General features: G+C 41.2%; 5 protein-coding genes across 57 annotated transcripts in view; 2 read left to right on the top strand and 3 right to left on the bottom strand.

Moving 5' to 3' along the window:
* LOC117581312 (sodium channel protein para) overlaps window positions 1–2,029 on the top strand; it is a 60,920-nt gene extending 58,891 nt beyond the window's left edge. For 31 of the 50 annotated variants that reach the window (XM_034268409.1, XM_034268410.1, XM_034268403.1 and 28 more), the window contains 2 exons: window positions 789–1,706; window positions 1,737–2,029. In XM_034268409.1, coding sequence (XP_034124300.1) covers window positions 789–1,706; window positions 1,737–1,901 — 1,083 coding nt within the window. In that variant the 3' untranslated portion in view covers window positions 1,902–2,029. Of the gene's footprint in view, window positions 1–788 lie in introns of all 50 variants that reach the window. The other 19 variants (XM_034268380.1, XM_034268392.1, XM_034268374.1 and 16 more) reach the window with 2 other exon arrangements.
* LOC117581329 (eukaryotic translation initiation factor 4H) lies at window positions 38–17,301 on the bottom strand. Of its 4 annotated transcripts, none has more exons than XR_004573647.1 (6): window positions 17,194–17,301; window positions 15,957–16,262; window positions 15,539–15,831; window positions 14,573–14,884; window positions 14,280–14,508; window positions 38–60 (listed from the first exon to the last, which is right to left on the bottom strand). XR_004573647.1 is itself a non-coding variant. In XM_034268443.1 (5 exons), exons 1-5 carry the CDS (start codon window positions 17,223–17,225, stop codon window positions 14,342–14,344), a joined length of 1,110 nt encoding a protein of 369 aa, XP_034124334.1. In that variant the 5' UTR covers window positions 17,226–17,301; the 3' UTR covers window positions 13,511–14,341. The 4 variants fall into 4 exon arrangements, 2 of the variants coding, with proteins under 2 accessions (XP_034124334.1, XP_034124335.1); XR_004573646.1 differs by lacking the exon at window positions 38–60 and adding an exon at window positions 4,461–4,478; XM_034268443.1 differs by lacking the exon at window positions 38–60 and having other exon boundaries at window positions 13,511–14,508.
* A 450-nt stretch (window positions 17,302–17,751) lies between these two features.
* On the top strand, window positions 17,752–18,980 carry LOC117581333 (eukaryotic translation initiation factor 2 subunit 1). Its single transcript, XM_034268452.1, has 2 exons — window positions 17,752–18,562; window positions 18,629–18,980. The coding sequence occupies exons 1-2, from the start codon at window positions 17,868–17,870 to the stop codon at window positions 18,960–18,962; spliced, it is 1,029 nt and encodes a 342-aa protein (XP_034124343.1). The 5' UTR covers window positions 17,752–17,867; the 3' UTR covers window positions 18,963–18,980.
* A 749-nt stretch (window positions 18,981–19,729) lies between these two features.
* Window positions 19,730–22,494, bottom strand: part of LOC117581324 (protein DDI1 homolog 2) — a 3,972-nt gene continuing 1,207 nt past the window's right edge. Inside the window, exons 2-4 of the mRNA XM_034268432.1 lie at window positions 20,841–21,408; window positions 20,487–20,772; window positions 19,730–20,410 (exon numbers count right to left, since the gene is read on the bottom strand). Of these exons, the coding sequence (XP_034124323.1) occupies window positions 20,027–20,410; window positions 20,487–20,772; window positions 20,841–21,408 (1,238 nt within the window). The 3' untranslated portion in view covers window positions 19,730–20,026. The remainder of the gene's footprint in view (window positions 20,411–20,486; window positions 20,773–20,840; window positions 21,409–22,494) is intronic.
* The window catches only part of LOC117581316 (zinc finger protein hangover), a 24,300-nt gene continuing 23,011 nt past the window's right edge, over window positions 21,206–22,494 (bottom strand). The window contains exon 9 of the mRNA XM_034268413.1: window positions 21,206–21,232. The gene's annotated coding sequence lies outside the window, so the exon portion shown is untranslated. The remainder of the gene's footprint in view (window positions 21,233–22,494) is intronic.

Raw genomic sequence — 22,494 nt, 5'->3', positions numbered from 1 at the left:
CCAAACCACTCTCCCACTGTCTCTCTCAATCTCTCACTCTCTCTCTCTCTCTCTCTCTCTGTATGTTGGAGTCTAGTCGCTCCACGAGCGCTGCTTTATATATTCATTTGGCGCCCCCCAAGGCAATCATTGGGCAAAAGAAGCCATCGGGCTGCAGGCTGTACAAGTCTCTTTCCAATTGCCTCCTCCAATCAAACTTCAGTGCTATCTGATATCAGACACATGCCCGAAACAGTTAAGAGAGCACAGAAGCTCAGAGAGTTGAGCCTCAACTGTATATGCCAAATACACACATCATCAGTTTATGATGATTACCAACTATTTATACATGTACTAACTATATACGTATGCCATAACTAGTTTGCTTAACCAAGTGATCCATTACCTAACTGAATTTGACTAATGACTCTTCTTGTATTGTATCTTCTGTCTTAAACTTCTCTTTCACTGCCCACACAACCAACCAACCAACCAACCAACCAACCAACCAACTAACCAACACACACACGAACGACAACCTGACATGTATCGATATACAAATATCGATTTATCGATGTACGACGAACAATCGAACAAAAACCATCACCAAACCAACCGCACAACTGCCGTGCTACCTATCCCACTCCCACTCCCACTCTTAATCCCACTCCAATTCCAATTCCCACCAATCCCGATCGAATTCGATTTCGATTTCGAAACGATAACATTCGACGCCCTTCTGTATATCCGTTATCTGTTATCCGACAATCCAATATCAATATATCTACCCCTTAACGCACACCTGGCAGATGTCTACCTCAGCCGGTTGGGATGGTGTACTCGACGCCATTATCAATGAGGAAGCATGCGATCCACCCGACAACGACAAAGGCTATCCGGGCAATTGTGGTTCAGCGACCGTTGGAATAACGTTTCTCCTCTCATACCTAGTTATAAGCTTTTTGATAGTTATTAATATGTACATTGCTGTCATTCTCGAGAACTATAGTCAGGCCACCGAGGATGTGCAGGAGGGTCTCACCGACGACGATTACGATATGTACTATGAGATCTGGCAGCAGTTCGACCCGGAGGGCACCCAGTACATACGCTACGACCAGCTGTCCGAGTTCCTCGACGTGCTGGAGCCCCCGCTCCAGATCCACAAACCCAACAAGTACAAAATCATATCGATGGACATACCCATCTGTCGGGGTGACCTCATGTACTGTGTGGACATACTGGACGCACTGACCAAAGACTTTTTCGCGCGCAAAGGCAATCCCATTGAGGAGACGGGCGAGATCGGCGAGATCGCCGCCCGGCCGGACACCGAGGGCTACGAGCCCGTCTCCTCCACCCTCTGGCGCCAGCGGGAGGAGTACTGTGCCCGCCTCATTCAGCATGCCTGGCGCAAGCATAAAACGCGCGCCGAGGGCGGTGGTGCACCGTCCGACACGGAAGGCGGTGGCCCCGAGGATGGTGATGCTGGCGGTGGCGGTGGCAGTGGCGGCGCTGATGCCGGTGATCTGGATGCTCCAGATGCTTCGGGCGATGCAGCAGCAGCAGCCACTGGGGCCCATGATGGGGCAGCGGCACTCGATCCCGGGATCGATTCATCAGCGGGCCCACAGCCGGCCGCCAATGGTGACGGCGGCGAGGGACCAGACGGAGGAGCAACAGCCGATCCGCACGAGAGCAATGTAAATAGTCCGACGATGGATGGCGCCGCGGCGACGGCGACGGCGACGGCGACGGCGACGGCAGGCAGCCCGGGCGCAGGGAGCGCAGGGAGCGCCGGCAGCACCGGCCGACAGACGGCCGTCCTCGTGGAGAGCGATGGGTTTGTGACCAAGAACGGGCACAAGGTTGTAATACACTCGCGTTCGCCGAGCATAACGTCGCGCACGGCGGATGTCTGAGCCAGGCCTCGCCCCCCCCTCCAAGATGCACGCGAGTATTAAGGTGCAGTGCAGTGCAGTGTAGTGGTGCAGCAACAACAACAACAACAACAACAACAACATCAGCAGATGCCACTGTGGAAACTGTAACTGCAACTGCAAGAACAGCAACAGGAAGAAGAATAAGAAGAAGAACAAGAACAACAGCAACAACAACAACAGCATCAACAGCAACAACAACAACAACAGTGAGCTAACAACAACAACAACAAGCATAATTTTCTGCTATAAAAAATTCAACAACAACAAGAAAACACCAACAAACATCAGCTAACAATTTGAGTTCCATCAGTTCCGAGTCAACAACCAACAACCAACAACCAAAAACCAACAACAACCAACAACCCAAACCAACAAACAACAATCATATTTAAGCTAAACCAAAATGTCGAATAATATTTTGTAAGCAGCTCGTAGTAATTCATTAGGCAATTTACCTCCCTCCCACCCCAAAAACACAAACACACGCACACACAAATACTTGTAAGCCCAAGTAGAATCCAAAGAGAATCCAAGAAAGCGAATAAGGATGGAAATGAACACCAAACCAAGCATACCACATAAGTTAACACAGAGCCTGAAAATAAATAGATAGTAATACTTAGTAGTGCATACCCATCAAATTCTAATTCCCCATAGAAACGAGCCATGGGATGTGTATCTATGTGTTGGTAAGAAGCGGACTTAAGTATTAGTTGGAATTGTTTTTTACCGGTAGACAAAGTTTACAAGTTTCCCCACGCTTGATTTAAATGAACGAAAACAAAACAACAACAACAAACCCCACAGCAAAACACGAAAGAAGTACAGAGCCAGGTTAACGAGTAACGAGTAGCGAGTAACGAGTAACGAGTATCGAGTATTGTGTGACATGTGCAAAAAATGAGAGCTGAAGGCAGCAAAAGGAGCAAAAGAAAGCAAGTAGGAAACATACATACATACCCTCCCCCTCCCACTACCTCCTCCCCCACAATACAAGAGCAAAGAACATGAACTTTGTTAACTAATTCTAATGAGAGAGGACACCAATTGCCCACACAACAGCATAGTTTGTATTATACATTTTATCCAATTAACAAAAAATGGGATTAAATCAAAAAGCAAAAGCAAAACACCCAAAAAAACCAAAAATCCAAAAAACCAAAACCAAAACCAAAACCAAAAAAGGATAACAAAAACAACAACTAGAGTTCAAATGAAAGAAGAAGACACCAAATGAAGAATAAATTAAAGAAGCAACAACCGCCTGAACTGCCATCAAAAGCAATACAAATTAAATGAAAAACAAAAACACGAATATATAGCGACAAACAAAAACGAGATCCAAAACTCACACACACGCACAAACACACACACACACACACTCTCACACACAGAAACAGAAGCTGAGACTATAAGAGATGATCACATTTCGTTTGCAGTTCGGTTAACCAACCCCTACCCAAACCCCCAAATACTCGGTAGGCAAGCGTATCGGCAATTAGCAAAAGAAAATCACAAAAGTTTAAAGCATACATCTCACACACATACACACACACAGAAAGAAACACCCACCCACATCACTCACACATAAATACACACATGGAAAGCAGGAGACACGTTGGCATTGCTGCATTGTTGAGGTTATGTCCGGCACACACACCCACACACACACACACAAATAAGAACACACAAAAAGAACGAGAACCAGAACAATACCAATGAAAATCTTGGAGTTGGGGCGCATGGAGCCAATGCAAATGGAAGAAAAAACCATCAAAAACACAATTAAATCCCTAATCATTTGAGTGACGAGCAAAAAGCAATTAATCGAACGATGATAAAGAAACACGAGTATGGAAAAGACGTAGTGCTGGATCACAGGATCCTTAGAAGTACTTAAAAGCGAAACGAACAATGCCAGATGGAGCAGGTGTGTGAAAGTGAATGCAATTTTGGACCCGTTTCCCCCAAAACAGTGTGCAAAAACACGGGACAGGGCACAAACCCAAAAGAATAACCAACACAAGAGTAACGGTAACGGTAACGGTAACGGAAAAAAACAATTAATAAATACCAACAATTGCTAAGAGGTTTTTCGTTCAAAGTGCTCTACTTTTTACCATCTCCCAATCTACAAGTAAACGAACGAAAATCGTCAACAACAAAAAAACACACACACAAAATGCGAAATTAAAACAAAATCAAAGCCAGTGAATACGAAAGGAATATATAGAGATATATTATGTGTAATTGTAACATAAATAATTTAAATATTCGAACAATGTTTTAGCCCCGAGAAATTTCAGCGGCATTCGCTTGTGATTCGTACTACAAAACGCGAAATAGCACACCAATCAATTGGAGGAAGGAAAGCCCCAAAAAGGGGAAAATGAAAACGGAAGCGGAAACAGAGAAACCGAAACAGAAATCGAAACCAAAACAATACAGTAGTAAATGTAGCCTTAATTTGCGCCAAATTATGCCAAGCTAAGCTTTGTTTGAATCAGCTTCAATGCCTTTGGTTTATTTGGTTTCTCTCTCTCTCTCTCTCTCTCTATCTCTCTCTCACTGTCTCGTTTAATTTACTAGCCATGCCTTTTTGCTCCTGTTTAGTTCTGTATGGTATTAAAGATGGGCGAATGATGAAAACCATGTAAATGAATGGCCAAGGATGGGGATCGGGGCACATGCCACAAAATGCAGTAAAGTTTATGTGAGGTTCCATTGCGCACATACACCCACACTTACACACACATATAATACAGGCACACACACGCCCATGTAAATGCTTTGCTTTTGCTTCGAATTTGCTATAGAAAAATGAAACATCTTTGGAGAATATGGCCTTCCATCCACACCCACCACCACAGAGGGAAAGATGCAAAATGTAACTGGAGTACAACTAGAACCTTTCGAATGGCGACTCTCTTCTTGCTGACTAACTCTAAATTGATATCCGTCACAAATTGAAACAACAAATACTCGTACGAACCATGCTTTCACACACTGCCTGACCTCGAACTACGAGTATCTGTATCTTTTGTATCGAGTACCACACAATTTTGTTCTAATTGCCCCACACATATCACCCTATCACCCAATCACCCAATGGAATTATAGTCTAGAAAGCGAACAAGCCTCGTGCAAAATAAACCAACATCAATGTAAATCTAGATACCGAAAATCACTAACGAAATTCTGAGCTTCAATAGTCTGTTTCACTGCAAGAGACTTTCATTTGCATATACGTATTGCATATGTCCCTATAGTTTCCACACACAGTTTCCATTAGTAGTTGACCGATTCGATGCCCTCATACTCATAATCCAAGCCAAACCCAACCACGCAACAGAGCGTCTTTCCATAGTTGAGATAAATACACACAAAAAACACTTACACACCACACCGTAAATTGAAGAGTTCAAAAGCAACCTAACCTAACCTAACCAAACCTAACCCAAATGCAAACGTATTGCTAAGGCAGACAGAAAGTAAAAGTAAAAGTAAAAGTAAACCTACATATGTATGTACATTATGGGGACCAGTTTAAGCTCTGCCTTAAAGTCCAGAAATTATGTGTTTTTGTTTTGCGTACGCTTTTCAAAGAGCTTCTCTGTTCAATGAAGTCCAACCCAAAACCGAAACCCAAACACCAAATCCCAAAACCCAAAACCCAAAACCCAATCCCGACTCGAACAGACTCCACCTTTGAGTTAAACATTGCGAATCTTTATTTAACGCCTTCATCACCCGTATTCGGTATTCGGTGTTCCGTATATCGTATCCCCCCAGTCCCACCACCCCTCCAAGCTTCTCTAGGCCCAATTCCCCAGAGTCCAAGAGTCCAAGTCCCTCCCCGCCACCCACCATATTGAGTTGATGCTTGACAATTGCCAATTTTGTAACAACTTGAATGTAGCTTCATTATTATACATTTTGTTGGCTGTTTGACTAATAATACGAATACCCACAACGATAAATAATAGAACACATGAAAGAAAGAAACGCAAACGATAACCAACTGATAACAGAAAATTAAGTTTGGCAATTTCGAGCAAACTGCATAAGCTAAAGGAAAACCTAATGATAATGAAACAAATGCAAATAATATTTCTACTTATACTGAGTGCACTGTTATAAACGAGGGGCGGGGCGAGATTAAATAAAAAAAAAAAAACAAAAAACCAAACAAATCAAACGAAAATTATAACGATTATGAAGAAACAAACAACATCTATTATAATAACGATACATACATATATACTTCGAGATATTGTTCGATAAATGTGAGAGGAACAACATCTGCAATAAAAGCGACAGCAGCAACAACAACAGCCACCAATGAAGCTTATGCAAATCACAAAGAAAAACGCAAAAAGATGGCAAACGAAGAAGATGAAAACTATATCTATAATAATTCTGTAAATTTACATTAATACAACAAAAAGCAGAAGACGAACTGAACGCTTGCGAATGAGAAAATATATGAATTTGTAGCGAATGAAAGTTCAAGCGGCGTGGAAATGGAAACGGAAATCGAAAAGTTCGAATTGTTCGAAGAGTTACACGAATAACCAAGTACAAGTCGAGTTTGAGAACAACAAGCGTTGAGACAAGCAGATAAATAGAAGAATATAGAAAATCTATTTCATATTTTTAGCATACGTGTAAACATATTTTTTGTGCCGAGGTTACGTTCGAAGCAACACGCGCATCATTGCCATTAGACAGAATAAAGTTATTATACACATATACAATATGCCTATGAAAGAAATACAAAAACAAGAACAAAAACAAAAACAAAAAAACATAAACTAAGATGACAAACGAAAAACTAAGAACTAATAATTATAATACAAATCAACTGCATATTTTGTGCTGCTGAAGAAAGTCACAACGCAACAAACAAAAAACATGATAACAATAAAGCGTATATAAATTTCTAACAAATTTTAGAGCAATACCACAAAACACACACACAGACACACACACACACACTGTCACAAAACGGATGCAGAAAGCAGACAAGTACTTTGCGCCGTCAATCGCTGTCAGATTGCTGTCAAAACGATTGCAGCAAGCGAATGGAAAGAGCGAGTGAGGGACCGCCAGCGAGTGGCTCGTTGTCGGCGCAATGGCACAATGGCAGGCAGATGCGAAATGCGAAATGCGAAAAACAAAAACCAAACAAACATGAGAACGATAAAACATTTTTTTTAGATACACCTCAAAAATCAAAGCGTGAAAATTTATATATTAGTTAATAAAATAAAAGTACTTTTTTTGTTAACTCACTAAATATTACAAACAAAAACCAAGATGGACAACAACTTTAGCTTTATACTCGTACATTTGTAATATATTACATAAGTCTAGTTAATTACATAATTAAAACGGAAAATAGAAAATATATTACAATTATAATTATACAAAAGCGAAAACAAAAAATTTTACAAATAAAAAAAATCGCAAAAAACAACCTTTAAAAAATAAAACCAAATCAAACGAAGCATAGCAAATGAAATTCAAAGTAAATAAAAAATAGAAAAAGAAAATTAACAAACCAAAAAAAGAAAACAAAATGAGAAAACCGAAAAAGAAATTTAAAAAAAAAAAACCAAACCAAGAAAAACATTTAAAATTAAATCAGCCAGTTATTATGCATAGCTAATGAAATTCAAATAAAACGATGCAGGCGAGTAGGAGGTAATCCAAGAAATACGAACAATTACTGCAATTAGATATTCAACATAAAAAATTCGAAGTCTTTAGTCGAGCATAGAGTGCATACACACATACATACATACATGCATACATATATATATATATACATATATATTTAGCGAGACAGACACAAAGAGGGAGACGAATCCAGCTATCCAGCATCATCTATGTATGATTTTCCAATTAATTTGACTTCTTTTCATTGGGTACGTTTTTCTTTTGCTCAGGAGTGCAGAATATATTGTAGATATTGCATAAGGAGACATATACAGATACACACACACTCACACACACACACACACACATACTGATACTGAGACAGAGACAGACAACCAGCCAAGCAGCAGAGACACAGAAGTGGAGCCAAGCCTAAACCAAAACCAAAAAAAAAATAAAATAAAATTAAAAAAAAAACACAAGAACACAATTATGAAAGTTGCCATCCAGCGAAGTATTTGCAATTTTTATTGAGAGCAAGAGCTAATAGCAATTTTTATATGAAGCCTGTTGAGAACACAAAAAATACAAAAAAAAATAAAAATAAAAAATATTTAAAAACAAAACCAGAAAAACCAAAAACAGACTGAAGAAAATGAGAATTATTTAACAAAGAAAATTTACATATACGAGTATATAAATGATAGCCAATAATGAACAGAGCCACAAATTGCCATGCTGCTTTTACATGCGCCCCCAGCAGATCCAGATCCAGATCCAAATCCAGATCCAGATCCAGATCAAGATACCCCCAGGCCATATGCCATTTACCCTCTACCGAACACATAGCAAACAGCAAGAAACAATGCCAATAGGTGCTGCGGCTTGTAATGACAAAAATGATAGCGAATTCCATAATTAAAAAACCCGAGAAATGGTAGAACAAATTGTATTTATATTTATACACCAAAATGCGCATCGCAAGCAAGCTAAGGAAAATGGATAAGGATACATAATGCTAAAAGAGTAATTTAAATATATACATACATTTTGAAGCAAGTCTTAACTAGAGCAACAGCTACACCAAAGCGAAAACCAAAGAGCAGATTACAAATAGAGAAAGAACAGAATGGGGACGATGACGAAGATACAAATAAGGATAGAGATGATTATTAATATGGAGATGAAGATGAAGATGAAGATGAAGATGAAGCGACACTGGCACCGTTAGCATATTTTTTTTATACAAATACAATTTAAGCAAACGAGACAAAAATATGAAATTAACAAATTGACGTAAATTATTAGTGAGAAAAAGAAGCAACTGATAATGTCTTTGTAAAGACTTTATACATGCCTGCCATATGCCTACATCTGCCTAGCTGTCTGACTCTATCACACACATACAAAAACACACACAGAGACATATTTCTATCCTCTATATCTCTCTCTCTCTCCCTCTCTCGCTTGTGCACACGGCCATGCTCTGGAACGGTTTGAGAAGCGCATAAAGAGGCGCACCACCACCTACGAACTGACACAGTGACAAATGTGTGTGTGTGTGTGTGTGTGTGCAAGCTTAATCGATGTATTTGACGTTTTATTCGAGAAAATACTGCATTTTGGTTACCCAGCTACTTGTTCATTGACCCTAACCAAAGTTTTAAGTACAATCCCAAAAGTGCAGCCGTTGTCGAGCAACTCTATTTGATAGCAACTTCCCCGGCTACAAATTCTTAGTGGTTCAGATGGCTGTAAAGCAACCAAACCCAATCTCATACGAGTACATCAACAAACACGTGACACTCTCACTCGCAGATTCTCGCCTAGACAAAATATATTGATTTTCATACATGCAAAGGTTATACATACAGACATATATGTATGTACGTATGTGCGATAAAGTAAATACAGCTAAAGAGGAATTAAAATAAAGATTCAAGAAATGCTACAAGAAATTATGACACCCGCCACTTTTCTACTAAACAAAACAGATCGACTGTATATTTACTTACTTAGCTGTATAACAGTATGTGCTAGTAGAGCATTTGCTTGACAAACAGACACACACACACATACACTTACACATACACACGAACACGATTTGCATTTGGTTCTCTAGTTTTCTTTTTAATGGGAAACTTAAATTGTATTTGACATATTCTTACAAAATAGTTCTCTCAACATAATACAAATAGAAATTGAATTAAAAGAAATGCCTTCATACATCTAAATGTTTTCGTGGCCACCACAAACATTCAATATTTGATCAAAGCTAAGCCTCTTCTTATCGATTTTTCAACGGAATACGAGTATTTACAACAACTACAGAAGAAACCATTTTTTGTTGTGTTTTTTTTGTTGGGTATAAGAAAAACGAAGGGTATAAACGACACAGAGCAACAAATTTTGTATGTATTCATTTTTATTAAAGTAAAAACAAAAATAGGATGAAAAACACTCGAACCACAAACACAGACAGACAGAAATTGTTTTATAAATAATATATATATATATATACATATATATATATATATATGTGTGTATTAGATATATTCGATTAATGTATTTAACAAAAAGAAAAACAAAATAAAACAAACGCCTGAATTAGTTTATTACGCAAAATAAATTGAAGTATAATTAGTTAATTTGAAATATAAACAAAAAATCGAAGCCGATACCCGACGAAAAACAAAAATATAGAAATGAGGAAACCAAAACTGCACAATAACATCTAAATGTAAAAAATATTAACTAATACATAAAAGAAGCAAGGAAAACAAGATACAAGCAAAAAACAAAAACAAATAAACAGCGCTAAGGGATAAACCATTTTTATTTTCATTAAGTATAAATAATTAACGCTTTTTTAGTTCTCCAAACAAGTTGCATATTAATTTATAAAAATGAGAAAACGACAAAATCAATTTATAATAAAGCAAACAGAAAGTAAAACTAATTAATAAATGGGAAACCAAAATATATTGTAATGTAATAAATGAAAAAGAAAGAGAACAAAACCAAAAACGATATATATATATACAAATATATATATATATATATATATACATAAATTAAAGCGAAATTTTTTCACACTTTAGCTTAATAAATTGTAAAAAAAAAATACAAAAAAAAAACAAAAACAAACAAACAAAACTGAAATAAAATGAGATTTAATTGAATTTGTTATGCAAATGAAAAATTCTACTTGTGTTTTTATTCACAACGAAGTGCGAGATTCCCACCTTGCTTCGCGGCAGTACCATCTGGGATCTGTGTAATGGGATGGAGATGGGTTCCTGGTGCGAAGCGCACTTTCAGTGTGTCATGGGGGCCATGAACAGTTAGGCAGCCCGTCATGGTTTACGGGGAGCGTAGAACTTGCCGCCAATGCAAGAGCGATGGGTGCGGAAAACTGAACGAGAGGCAAGTCTCTGCTCTGCGCAAGTTCATGTTGAAGAACTAATTACATACTCGTTTGTACTTGGATCTTTCTTGTACTCGTACTACTTGTAGTTGCAGCTCCAGCTGCAATTCAAACAATGGACCGTAGAGAAGAAGGAATTATATTAAAAATTAGAATGAGACTGAATTGGTTTTTCGGTTTGTTGTATTATAATTTCTTTTATTTGTTAATTTATTTAGTTGTATATATATATTTATGTATATATATACGTATCGTATCGTACAAAATGTTCAAACAACAAAAAAAATATATATATATATATATGTTTATCTGTATGTATATATTCGTTATCATATGGTGTATTGGTTGGTGAATTGGTTTATACTTGATTAGAGTTCGAAGTTTGTTTTTTGTATATTTTGTATTTTATGTGTTTGTGTTTTTTCGATTTACTAATTTGTTTTCTTCTTGCATGTTGATTCTTCTTTGAATTTTTTGAGTGATTTATTATTTATATAATTTGCTGTTATGTGAGTTACTTATTTAGTTGGTGTTGTTGGTAATTGGTAAAAATTTGTTTTGCCTACGATTTGTTTTAGTTTGAGGTCTAGTTTTATAATTGCTTGGTAATTCATAGCTTAGTTTTTTCTTTTGTTATTTGTTTTTTTTTTTAATATATTTGTATTTGTTTTTATTCAAAAATGTTTGGTGTTTTGTTAAGAATTAGAATTGCTATTTATTGTTGTTTGCTTGTGTTTTGTTTTTTTTTTTTAAGTTTTTTTTTGGTTTTGGTTTTGTTTTTAATCGATCAGCCCTGCCATTAACCATAGCGTATATTTTGTATATATATATCATCTATATAGATTTGTTACTCGTATAACGTAGGTTAATGCCTAACTCTTGCTCTGTATAAATTCTTGTTTTAGTTTTTGTTTCGCTTTAATCGTTATTTAAACAATTCTTTGTCTTTCTGGGCGTTAAAAATGCATATCAAAGTCCTTAATTAGGTTCTAGGCTGCGTTTAAGTAAGTTTGTTCATCTATGTATGATCATCTATGCCTTTGCTTGTGTTTTTGCTTCTGCTTGCTTTGCTTGATTCTTGATTCTCATTTACTCGGAACTACAAAATATTGCTGTCCATTTTCGAATAGTATATGTAAATCATTGACTGCTTACGGTATTAGTGCTAAAAGTTAAGTGTATAAATTGTATTAGCTTTACTTTTACTTGTATATTTAAGTTTAATTTATTTGTATTCCTATTTCCATTTGCTTGCCGCGGTTAACTCTGGTTTAGCTTGCTGTTCAAGTCGGGTTTTTGCTTGGAGTTTGATTTTGATGGTGTATGGTTTATGGTAGTGTATGGACACTGATACGCGCTGCTTCGGACACAAACCAAAACGAAAAATTTCAAACAAAATACACACATACGTACTTACATACATACATACACATACACATTAAGGAAGAGCCACCGAAATTTGATTATTTTCTTTGTATGTACAACGATTCTCGAGCTGGTTTCAGCTTCAGCCGCTTCACTCCGAAATCAAACTCAACTCCAAACGCACTGGAAGGACACCACAAAAACACCACACCGAACAGAAGAATGCTGCTACATTTCTTATATAAATGTTTTTTGCTTTATTTTTTTCATTATTAATTTACAACTCACGCGTATCATCAGCTCTTGCAAAATATAAAAAAAAAATGTATATATGTAAGTATTTGTGTTTATTTTTAAAAACCAACAGAGTAAAAGGGAGGGGTTGGGAAGAGATTTTCAAATTAAAAGAAAACGCGTCTCGCTTGCAGGTACTCGCAAAAGACGGCGAATGCCATGTAAACTGAAAAAAACAGACAGCAACAACTAAAAGAACTTGGAAATTTCTCGCCTCACTTCGCCACGCTTCGCAGAGATTATCTACAAAGAACTAAACAGAATTTCCCTGGTCTCTAATATGATAAATGATAAGCAACTAAGCGGGATAAGAGGGGAGTTGAAACGAAATCACAAGGAACCAAACACTAAAATGCTAAAGATTATTGCAAGATACAAATGTTGAATGAATGCAGGGCATGATTGTGGTATCTGGATTGTGGATTATGGGGGTTTCCAGGGGTGGTATAAAATGGGATCTCTAATCGGACTTTTCTTGCTTCAATTACATAGATCTCTATATATATATATATATATATATATATATATATATGTGAAGTATATATGAGGTTGTTTTATTGCTGTTAATGTTGCTAATTATCCTCGAGTTACTCTTTCTCCTCTCTGATTGCGTGTGCACGTACGTGCCTCTCTCGTACTTTAAGTTGGTGTGTTTTGTTCTGTTCTGCTCTGTTCTGCTTCATTGCGATTTATTGCTGGCTAATGGCTGATGCTGATGCTGCTGCAGCTTTTACTTCATCTTCTGCTGTTCTTTTCTGTTTCACATACAACTTTAATTATTCGCTTCGTTCGTTTGTTTGTTTTGTTTTTTATTTTTTTAGTTTTCTTTAATTTGTTTTTGTTTTGCCATATAAATTGTATATAAATTGCCTGCCTGCGCTACGCTGAACGTTTTGTCATAAAAGGGTTTTTGTTTGGTTTTGTTTTTCGAGTTTTTTTTTTGCTTTTCTTTTTGCTTTGTTTTGTTTTGTTTTTTTTTTCTTTTGTTTCTGGTTTTCGTTTACTGTTTTTATGCCTTAATGGTACAGCGTTTTTTACCTTTTTTTTCTTGGGTTTCTTTTTTGTTATTGGTTGTCCTTGTTGTTGGTTTTGTTTATATATGCATTACTTAACTAACAAATAGAAGCGCGCACATGGCGTGGTGCGTCAAGTAAATATATATACTGCACACATGCTGTACATACACACACACACCCGCCACATGCACGGGACTAAACATAGCTTAAGACTAACATTTATAGACGTTGCAGCATGCTGATCTTGTTGCTGCTGCATGCATTAGAAAAAATTTAGGTTTATGGGTTCCTGGTTGCTGTCACTTCTGCTTCCGCTTCTGCTGTACTCATCTCTGTTGTTTCCTTGTTTCATTTCGTTTGTAGTTAAGTTAGCTCCGCTCCGCTCACCATCGTTTCTCCATCTTCTTGCAATTTAGTACATAACGTGTTGTGTATAATAGGTATGTAGCGTAGAATTATTAATTAAAGTATGTTTTTATATACGGCATGCTGCTTCCTGCTGCTTGCTGCTGCTGCTGCTGATGCTGCTGATCATCCTTCCCTTCAACGCTGTCGCTCATCTGTCGCTCTCCCTCCCTCCGTCTCTCGCTCTATCTGTCTCACTCTCACCAGCAAAATATCATATCAGGCTTTATTGCGGATCGATTCCCTGCACTTTAGATGTCGCCATTGTGAGAGACATTCTGCTCCAGCTCCTTCAATTTCTCCTCGCGCGGCTTGGCATTGCCGAAAATGGATGCCGACTGCTTGGTTTCGGCCACCGCATTGATTGGGGCAGCAATCGTACGTGGCTTCAGCTGCAGACGTGGCCTCTCCGTGTCGTCTGCAATCAAAGAGTTCAGAATGAGTAAAACTGGAGCCGCCACAGCAACCACAGCAACACTTACCAATGGCTCCAATCGATGCACCACCGCCGCCACCACCACCACCACCGAGGTTGCCGCTGCCTCCAAGACCGCCACTGCCACCAAGGCCGCCGCCGCCTCCACCAAGGCCGCCGCTAGGACGTTCACTCTGCTGGTTGGGATTGTAGTGGGTACGCTCGCGGTCACGGTGCCGGCTGAAGTTGTTGTAGCGGTCGTTGTCGCGCGACTGATTGCCATAACTGCCCTCTCGCTGCCCCCGGTCACGGTCCTGATTCCGATCGAACCGATCATCATTGTTGAAGTTTCCGTACCGACCACGATTCGCCGGTCGATCTGAAATTGGGTAGGGGACACGACACATGTCAAAGACGGGTTAAAAACGTTAGACAACCAGCCAGGGGGGCTGGGATCTTGTTGTGATTGGATAAGGTAAGGCTAAGGCTCGTCATGCTAGCTAGATGGCTATTGAAGCTAGTAAAAAGCGTGCGGGAAAATCTATTCAAATTTATCTCAGCTGATACTGGGCGCTTGAGATACTGTAGGCACATTTGTGCAGGAATTAAAGGGAATAATGGATAAGGAATATGGGATATGGGGTAAAGAGGAAATTTCTAGGAGAAGCAAATCAAAGAGAGAGAGAGAGAGAGAGAGAGAGAGAGAGAGGTTTCAGGATAAATCCTAAATCCAACAGAAACGGAGCGGCAGAATACAGATGAAAAAAATAACAAATAACTTAAAGCCAGTAGATACAGTGGGGGAGATTGTGCAGTGGGGTAGGTAGGTTTCTAGGTTTGTAGGTTTCTAGGTTTGTAGGTGGAGTGTAATAACACTTTCGGAGACTGCAGCGTGGATTTATTAGTTCCATGCGTTTCGGTTCGAATCAGAATCAGAGTCAGAGACTGCTACTTGTGGCAGCACACTACGAGGGATGCAGCTACGTGTTGATTGGTTGGTTTGTTGGTTGGAAGCCAGATAAAAATGCTTTACCATTGTATCCTCTATTCATGCCACTGCCGGAGCCGGAGCCTGCGCCGCCGCCGCCTCGACTTCTATCACTGTGACCACCATAATTATCATTGTACGAACCTCTACTGTCGGCGCGATTACCAGAGCCGCCGCCACCCTCGCGACCACCGCCGCCGTTGCCGCCAGTTCCGGGACCGCCCCGGCTATAGGATTGGCTGGTACCGCCCTGTCGGGGCGGTCCGCGCTTCTGGAAACCGTCTCTTCCACCATCACGGGTCATGCCTCCATTGCCACCGCCAACACCGCCACCGGGCCTGTGAAAAATCAAAGGAAAGAAAACAATTACACACAACACACACACAGACGTGGCAGCCAAATGAAAGAAAAAGTTAGTCGCATTGTCAGATTGGAGGAATCTGTACAATCTGTGCAAGCTTACCGATCATTTTTCCTACGGTCAGCTATATCGATGCGCAGCGGCGCCGACAGATCGTCCAGTTTGATGCGTCCATCGAACTCGAGGGCCCGCTCCAGATTCTCCAGCGTTTCGAATTCAACGTAGCAGAAGCCTTTGAACATGTCCGTTTCCCGATCCTTCACCAGCCTCACGTTCTTCACCTCAAAGTCTTGAAATATTTTCATCACATCTCCCTGGACGAGGCCCTGGGGCAGGTTGCCCACAAAGGCGATAAAGGGCGGTTCCGTTGGTAGTACCTTCATCTGGCGTTCACCGCCAAATCCCCCCCTGCAACAAATGGATGATTGAATGTTAATCATTAGAGTGCGATTTTCTGCCAACTGTTTTAACATTCTCCCCCTCCTTCTGCCCCGACAACCGGCACTGGCTTGGTACTAGCTTTATTATACCCTCCCACACACACACATGCAGAGCTAAGCAGAGCGGACATGGGGGAAAAGCGAAGCGGAATAACAAAAGGAATTCCGAACCCGATACCGGGATATGACAAATGTCAACAAATACCGCCACTGGATCCATATTTCGATGCGTGTACATTATAAACAATTGCTGCACGTTCATTAAACATAAACAAAACCAAGTTGTGTCCACCACTCAATTGAGGGACAAAAGCGCGCGCTTTTAGCATTAAGCCAATATGAAGTTTTTCCCATGAATTATGGGTCTATTTTGGGCGTTTGGATCCATTGCTGGGGCCTGACCCGGCCCTGGCGCTGGTCCCCGGCATGACGGCCGCGCTGGCTCTGGCTTGCTGGGCAAGCAGCGATGTAATTTTTCGTACTGTTTTTGGGTAGTCAGGCCACGGATGTTGGGCGACAATGTTGGAAGTGATGCCATCAAGCCGTTTTACTGAACAAAACACTATCACACAGTAGTAGAAAAGACAAAAAGAATGAAGGAGAAAAAAAACACGCACACTGGCGCACACACACACATATCATATACATATATAATGACGGCGACCAACGACCGACACGTACATAACAAGGTGTGCGTGTATGGGTGCGTAATCGTGCGCCAGTGTTCGTGGTATGGTATGGTGTTGCCTTTTTGCCCAAACCGCGTGCATTATTACACATTTGAGTAAAAGTCTGCACTGCCGAAAACACGCGCGTATCACACACTTGAAAAACAAAAACCGTACACCATTTCGACGAGATTGCACCGACAATTATTGAATATATTTAATAATATTTACCTAGCGTGTTCATAACCACCTCTTCCAGCCATGTTTTATTTTTTTCAAATGAGCGAATTCGCTGCAATTCGTAGACTGACCTGACAACCCGACAACAGTGTGTACACACCACACCATCTGCTAAGCGTGCCGCCAACTTTAACGATTCACATTGCAAGTGTGGTAGGTAATTAGATGGAGAGTCTAACATGCTCATAAATAATTTAATGCCCAATTATCTGTATCATAAAAATGTAAATTAATTGCTATTCAAGTGCTGCCGCAATAATTAATTCGCAAGCAACACTTGTCAATTCGCCGTGGAGTACGTTTTGCAGCACTTGCGATAACAATATCGATAATTGTGCCTGAAAAATTCACTCCAAAAAATCTTGGGGAACATTAAAAAAACTAGTAATTTATTTTATAATGCAACCGCTGTTGCAAATCTTCTATTAGTCTTCAATTTAATTCATATATCGGCATATTGATGACGGATATTACAGTGCTGGCAAGCGACGAATCAAGTAAATTCGCCGCACGGCGTTCGCTTACAACACTAATGTTTTCTGGTTTCTTTTTACACGCAGTTTCGGCAAAATTGTACACGTTTTTTTCATAGCAGCCACGAATTGCATTTTGAAGTTTATTAATACATATATTTCACACTAAACGTCGTTCGGAACAGCGCAAAGATGGCTCTAACCTCCCGGTTTTACAACGAGCGATATCCCGAAATCGAGGACGTCGTCATGGTGAATGTGCTTTCCATAGCCGAAATGGGCGCTTACGTACATCTGCTGGAGTACAACAACATTGAGGGCATGATATTATTGTCTGAGCTGTCACGTCGCCGCATTCGCTCCATTAACAAACTGATCCGTGTGGGAAAAACCGAACCGGTGGTCGTCATTCGTGTGGACAAGGAGAAGGGCTACATAGATCTGTCCAAGCGTCGCGTTTCGCCCGAGGATGTGGAGAAGTGCACCGAACGATTTGCAAAGGCAAAGGCCATCAACTCTCTGTTGCGGCATGTGGCCGACATTCTCGGCTACGAGGGCAATAAAAAACTGGAGGAGCTCTATCAGAAGACCGCCTGGTATTTCGAAAAGAAATACAACAGCAAGACGGTGGCCTACGACATCTTCAAGCAATCGGTGACGGACCCATCCGTCTTTGACGAATGCAACCTGGACCCGGAGACCAAGGAGGTGCTACTGAGCAACATCAAGCGAAAACTCGTCTCACCCACTGTCAAAATTCGCGCCGACATCGAGTGCTCGTGCTATGGCTACGAGGGCATCGACGCCGTCAAGGCATCCCTCACCAAGGGACTCGAGCTGAGCACCGAAGAGCTGCCCATTCGCATTAACCTAATAGCGCCGCCACTGTAAGTTGATAAACTAACTACCATCGATGCCCCCCAGAACTAATTTTCTCTTTACATATTTTTCAGCTATGTGATGACCACAGCCACCACAAAGAAGACAGATGGCCTGAAGGCCCTGGAGGTGGCCATTGAGAACATACGTGACAAGATACTAGAGTACGAGGGCGAGTTCAAGGTTATAATGGCACCCAAGCTTGTTACGGCCATCGATGAGGCAGATCTGGCACGGCGCCTGGAGCGTGCCGAGGCTGAGAATGCCCAAGTCGCTGGCGATGATGATGAGGAGGATGCCGCCGATCAAGAGGGCATGCAGTTCGATCCCGAGAAGGAGTTCAATCACAAAAACTCAGCGGCGAATGCCAAATCCGATGATGACGAAGACGATGAGGACGAGGACTAAATTTTAATTTTGAAAATAGTTCCCACTAGTTGGTGAAAATCCAACTACAATTTGAACAAGAGCGGGCTCCAATTCCCTCAAAAGTTCAACAGCGAACACAATTGATTAATTAATAACTAATTAATTAAATTATAATAAATTAGCCACAGTTGCGATGGCAAAGTAATTAATTCACAACAGAAAATGCAAAATGCTTTTTGGTTCCTTCTTTATCCATTTATATTTTTATATGTATGTATCCAATTCCAAAAACAATTCTCGACTCTTTTATTTGTTTCAAAAATTCAATCATTTGACATTTTGCCCTTTAACATGATCGTCCCAATTAATAGAGCGTCGCATCTTAACACTAGATCAAATTTGTATATAATGTTTCAATATATGTATACCATATATTTTAATATATATATAGAAGTGTACGTGTGTGTGTGTGAGTGTGTCTATATATATGTAGTCTGGCATATTTTCGGTATATGTCTTTCGTCGTTTCGTTCTTAGCTTCAGTTTCGTTGCTGTGGTTCCATTACCATTACCATTTAAGTTCAGTTTTCAGTTTTGCATTTGCATCTTTAAAACAGCACACACACACACACACACACACAGTAATGCTTGCATCCTCGTGTGCATTGGAGGACCAACTGACGCTTGTCGCCCGAAATGCATTCTCATCCTACTATTTAGCTATTGTGTATAACGATTCATATAAAAAAGGAGGCATATTAGTTGCACACAAAATTTCCCTAAATTACAAATTTAATTTTTATCCATTTTTCCATTTTTGTTTTGGTATTGCTCGGAGTATTTCGTTGAAACGGAATCTAGTGGCTGTCTGTCTCGCTGGCTGGCTGGCTGGCTGGCTGGCTGGCTGTCTGTCTGGCATATCCTTAGCTATCGTGCAATGTTGGTTCTCATGATGTCGTTACTATTGTTCCCATAGGCTTGAACTGTAGTGCTATGGAGAAAGAGAAAAAGGAAGAGGAGTAGGCGGTGGCGGTGGTGTCTGTGGCGTTCATGGTGGGGTGGGCAGGGCACGGGCAGGGGGGACAGGGGGCTCCAGCCCGAGTTCAGCTAAGTCCGCCACCGGCTGCCTCGTTGCGGCTAAGCAAAAGCGAGCTGGCCACCTGCTTATTGCCACCACACTGCCTTAGCACAATGAGAACATCGCCGCGCGGATAGCCTAGTGCCATGAGATCGCTGACATCCTGTTCGGTAAATCGATCCATTGGCTGGATGGTATTCGCCCCGTGCCCTGCCGCAGCTGAGCTAGAGGTTGAGGCACCATCTCTTCGACTCTGCTCCATGGCATCGGCAATCGCCTGCTGTTCGGCCTGTTCCTCTGGATTGCCCGTAAGCCGGGCCCCAACCGGCAGCTCGCTTTCGGGTAAAAATGGTGTTGTCGTTCCGGTAGTGCCAATAATCAAAAGATTTCTCTGCAGATCGATGAGGCACTGCAGCAAATAATGAGAGAGAGAGAGAGTTAGAGAACAAACAAACACACAACAAAAAGCGAGAATTAGGCGTTACCTGATGGCGCTTCAGCATGTCCAGACCCAACAACATGTCCATGGGCTGTTGGCCGAGAACGGTGAAACTGGACGTCAAGTGATCGTTCTCGATCTGCAGCTGAACCATGTGGATTCTGCCCAGAATGGGCTGTGTGCCCACACCCTTGGCGACACCATTCCAGCGCGTGTCAATTAGCCGATTCACATGGCACCTCTCGGCACAGTCCTTGCTCATGATTGTCGTCTGGGCTCCAGAGTCAACGAAGGCCTTCACCGGCACGCCGTTTACCTTGCAGTTGATGTAGCTGTGGGGAAATCAATTTAAGTTTGAGGAGAGGTCTGGGTCTTGTGTGCACATTGGCGCAGCACTTACAGCATCGTGACCATGCCAAAGATCTCCGGATTGTATTCAATGGCCGCCGCCATATTGTCCTGGATGTTCTTCTGCTTGATCTCCTCGGCAATCAGACGCTGCGTCTCCTCATCGAACGGATCCGCTGTCAGCATTCGCACCCGCTGATCGTTGCGCCGCTTCCGCTCCGTCACATGCTCCCTGAGGGCACGGGCAAACGTGTCCGGATCCCCAGAGTCGAGGGCCTCCGCAAGCCGCGTATTATACTCCCTCAGCAGGGCCAGTGTCTTCGGGCTGGACAATAGCAGCTGCCTCACTGTCTCCGGATCGTCGTCGAAGTTCACATTGAATTCGTCCGTCATTGGGATGTCTGTAAGGTTCTGCATCTGCTGTTGCTGCTGCTGCTGCTGCTGCAGACTGTTGCTGGCGATGCCTCCTCCCAGTCCACCCAATCCAGCCAGTCCAGCTACTCCTCCCATGCTAGGATTGGACATTGAGGGTGGGCTGCCGCCACTGGTCGTTGCACTGGACCCCGGCACAGCAATACTGCTAAAGTCCAGTCCACTTATTACCGGATTGTTGGCACCTCCTGTGTTGGCAAAGAGTGATTCATTATTAGCGATTAATAAGCAATTCTATGCGATGTGCATCGCCCACACACAGAACATCTGTATATCATGATCTGCATGCGAGGGGTCTTTGTTGGGGACGGAGGTGTGCGGACTGACAAGGCCAACCACGCACGCTGGGGTCAAGTAAACAGCCAGACAACAAAAACAAGATACGAAGATCAGAGCACACCTGCTTATGGCCTTCTCCATCCATGCATACACATGTGCATATGTATGCATGTGTGTATGTGCCGCGCACTTTCCACTTTCCACTACGTTGCAATGGAATCAAATCCACCTCCTTTCCAGTGTTCTGTGTGTGAGCGCACACTCTCTATCTCTGCATGTGTGTGTGTGGTCCCATTTACTTGCGTTTTTTTGTCTTCAATTTCTTTCGGAATGTGCACAAAAATGAATGGGGAAAAGAAAAGAAAAATCGCAACAACAACAAAAACCCCACAATGGCAAACAAAAAAGCGCGTTTATTTTTAAAATTAACTGCGACGCAGAGGAGGCGTCCGACGGTGGCAAAGATCTTTTTCCAAAAAATGCATGAAGATCTTCAATGCTTCTGCCGAATTGAGTATATCCTTTGATTTTTCGCTGGCTTGTCAAGTGCGTTCACCAGGACCATCACATGAAATGCATCATGGATCGGTGATCAAGTTGTCCTGGTGAACACGACCAATGGTTGTTCGGTACACAAAATATGTCTTGTTTATTCAAGAATTTTAGCTATTCATATGTTAAACAAGCTGAGAAGAAGTATTAGCCGAGTAAAGTACTCGTTGCGATCGATCCCTGATCGATACATCACGTTTTACGTGATTTTAGATTACTTATTTTGTGCATATACAAACAGCTGCCTAAAATATGAATACCTGCTCGAAAAGGGTATACAAACACTAACACACACACACACTGATTGGCCTAGCCACGACTCAAGCCGGATTCATATTTCAGAATTTCTTGAAACATCCTCCTTTGAGCATTGAGGTGTACCTGGAATGTTCGGAGCATGCTATCCATGCTCGCTCCAGCGGGGTTGGTGCAGCCACTGGCCA

The sequence above is a fragment of the Drosophila guanche genome, unplaced genomic scaffold, assembly GCF_900245975.1.
Source record: "Drosophila guanche unplaced genomic scaffold, DGUA_6, whole genome shotgun sequence".
Lineage (NCBI taxonomy): Eukaryota > Metazoa > Arthropoda > Insecta > Diptera > Drosophilidae > Drosophila > Drosophila guanche.
The sequence above is the reverse complement of the archived record's forward strand: the minus strand, read 5'-3'. Positions and strand labels throughout refer to the sequence as shown.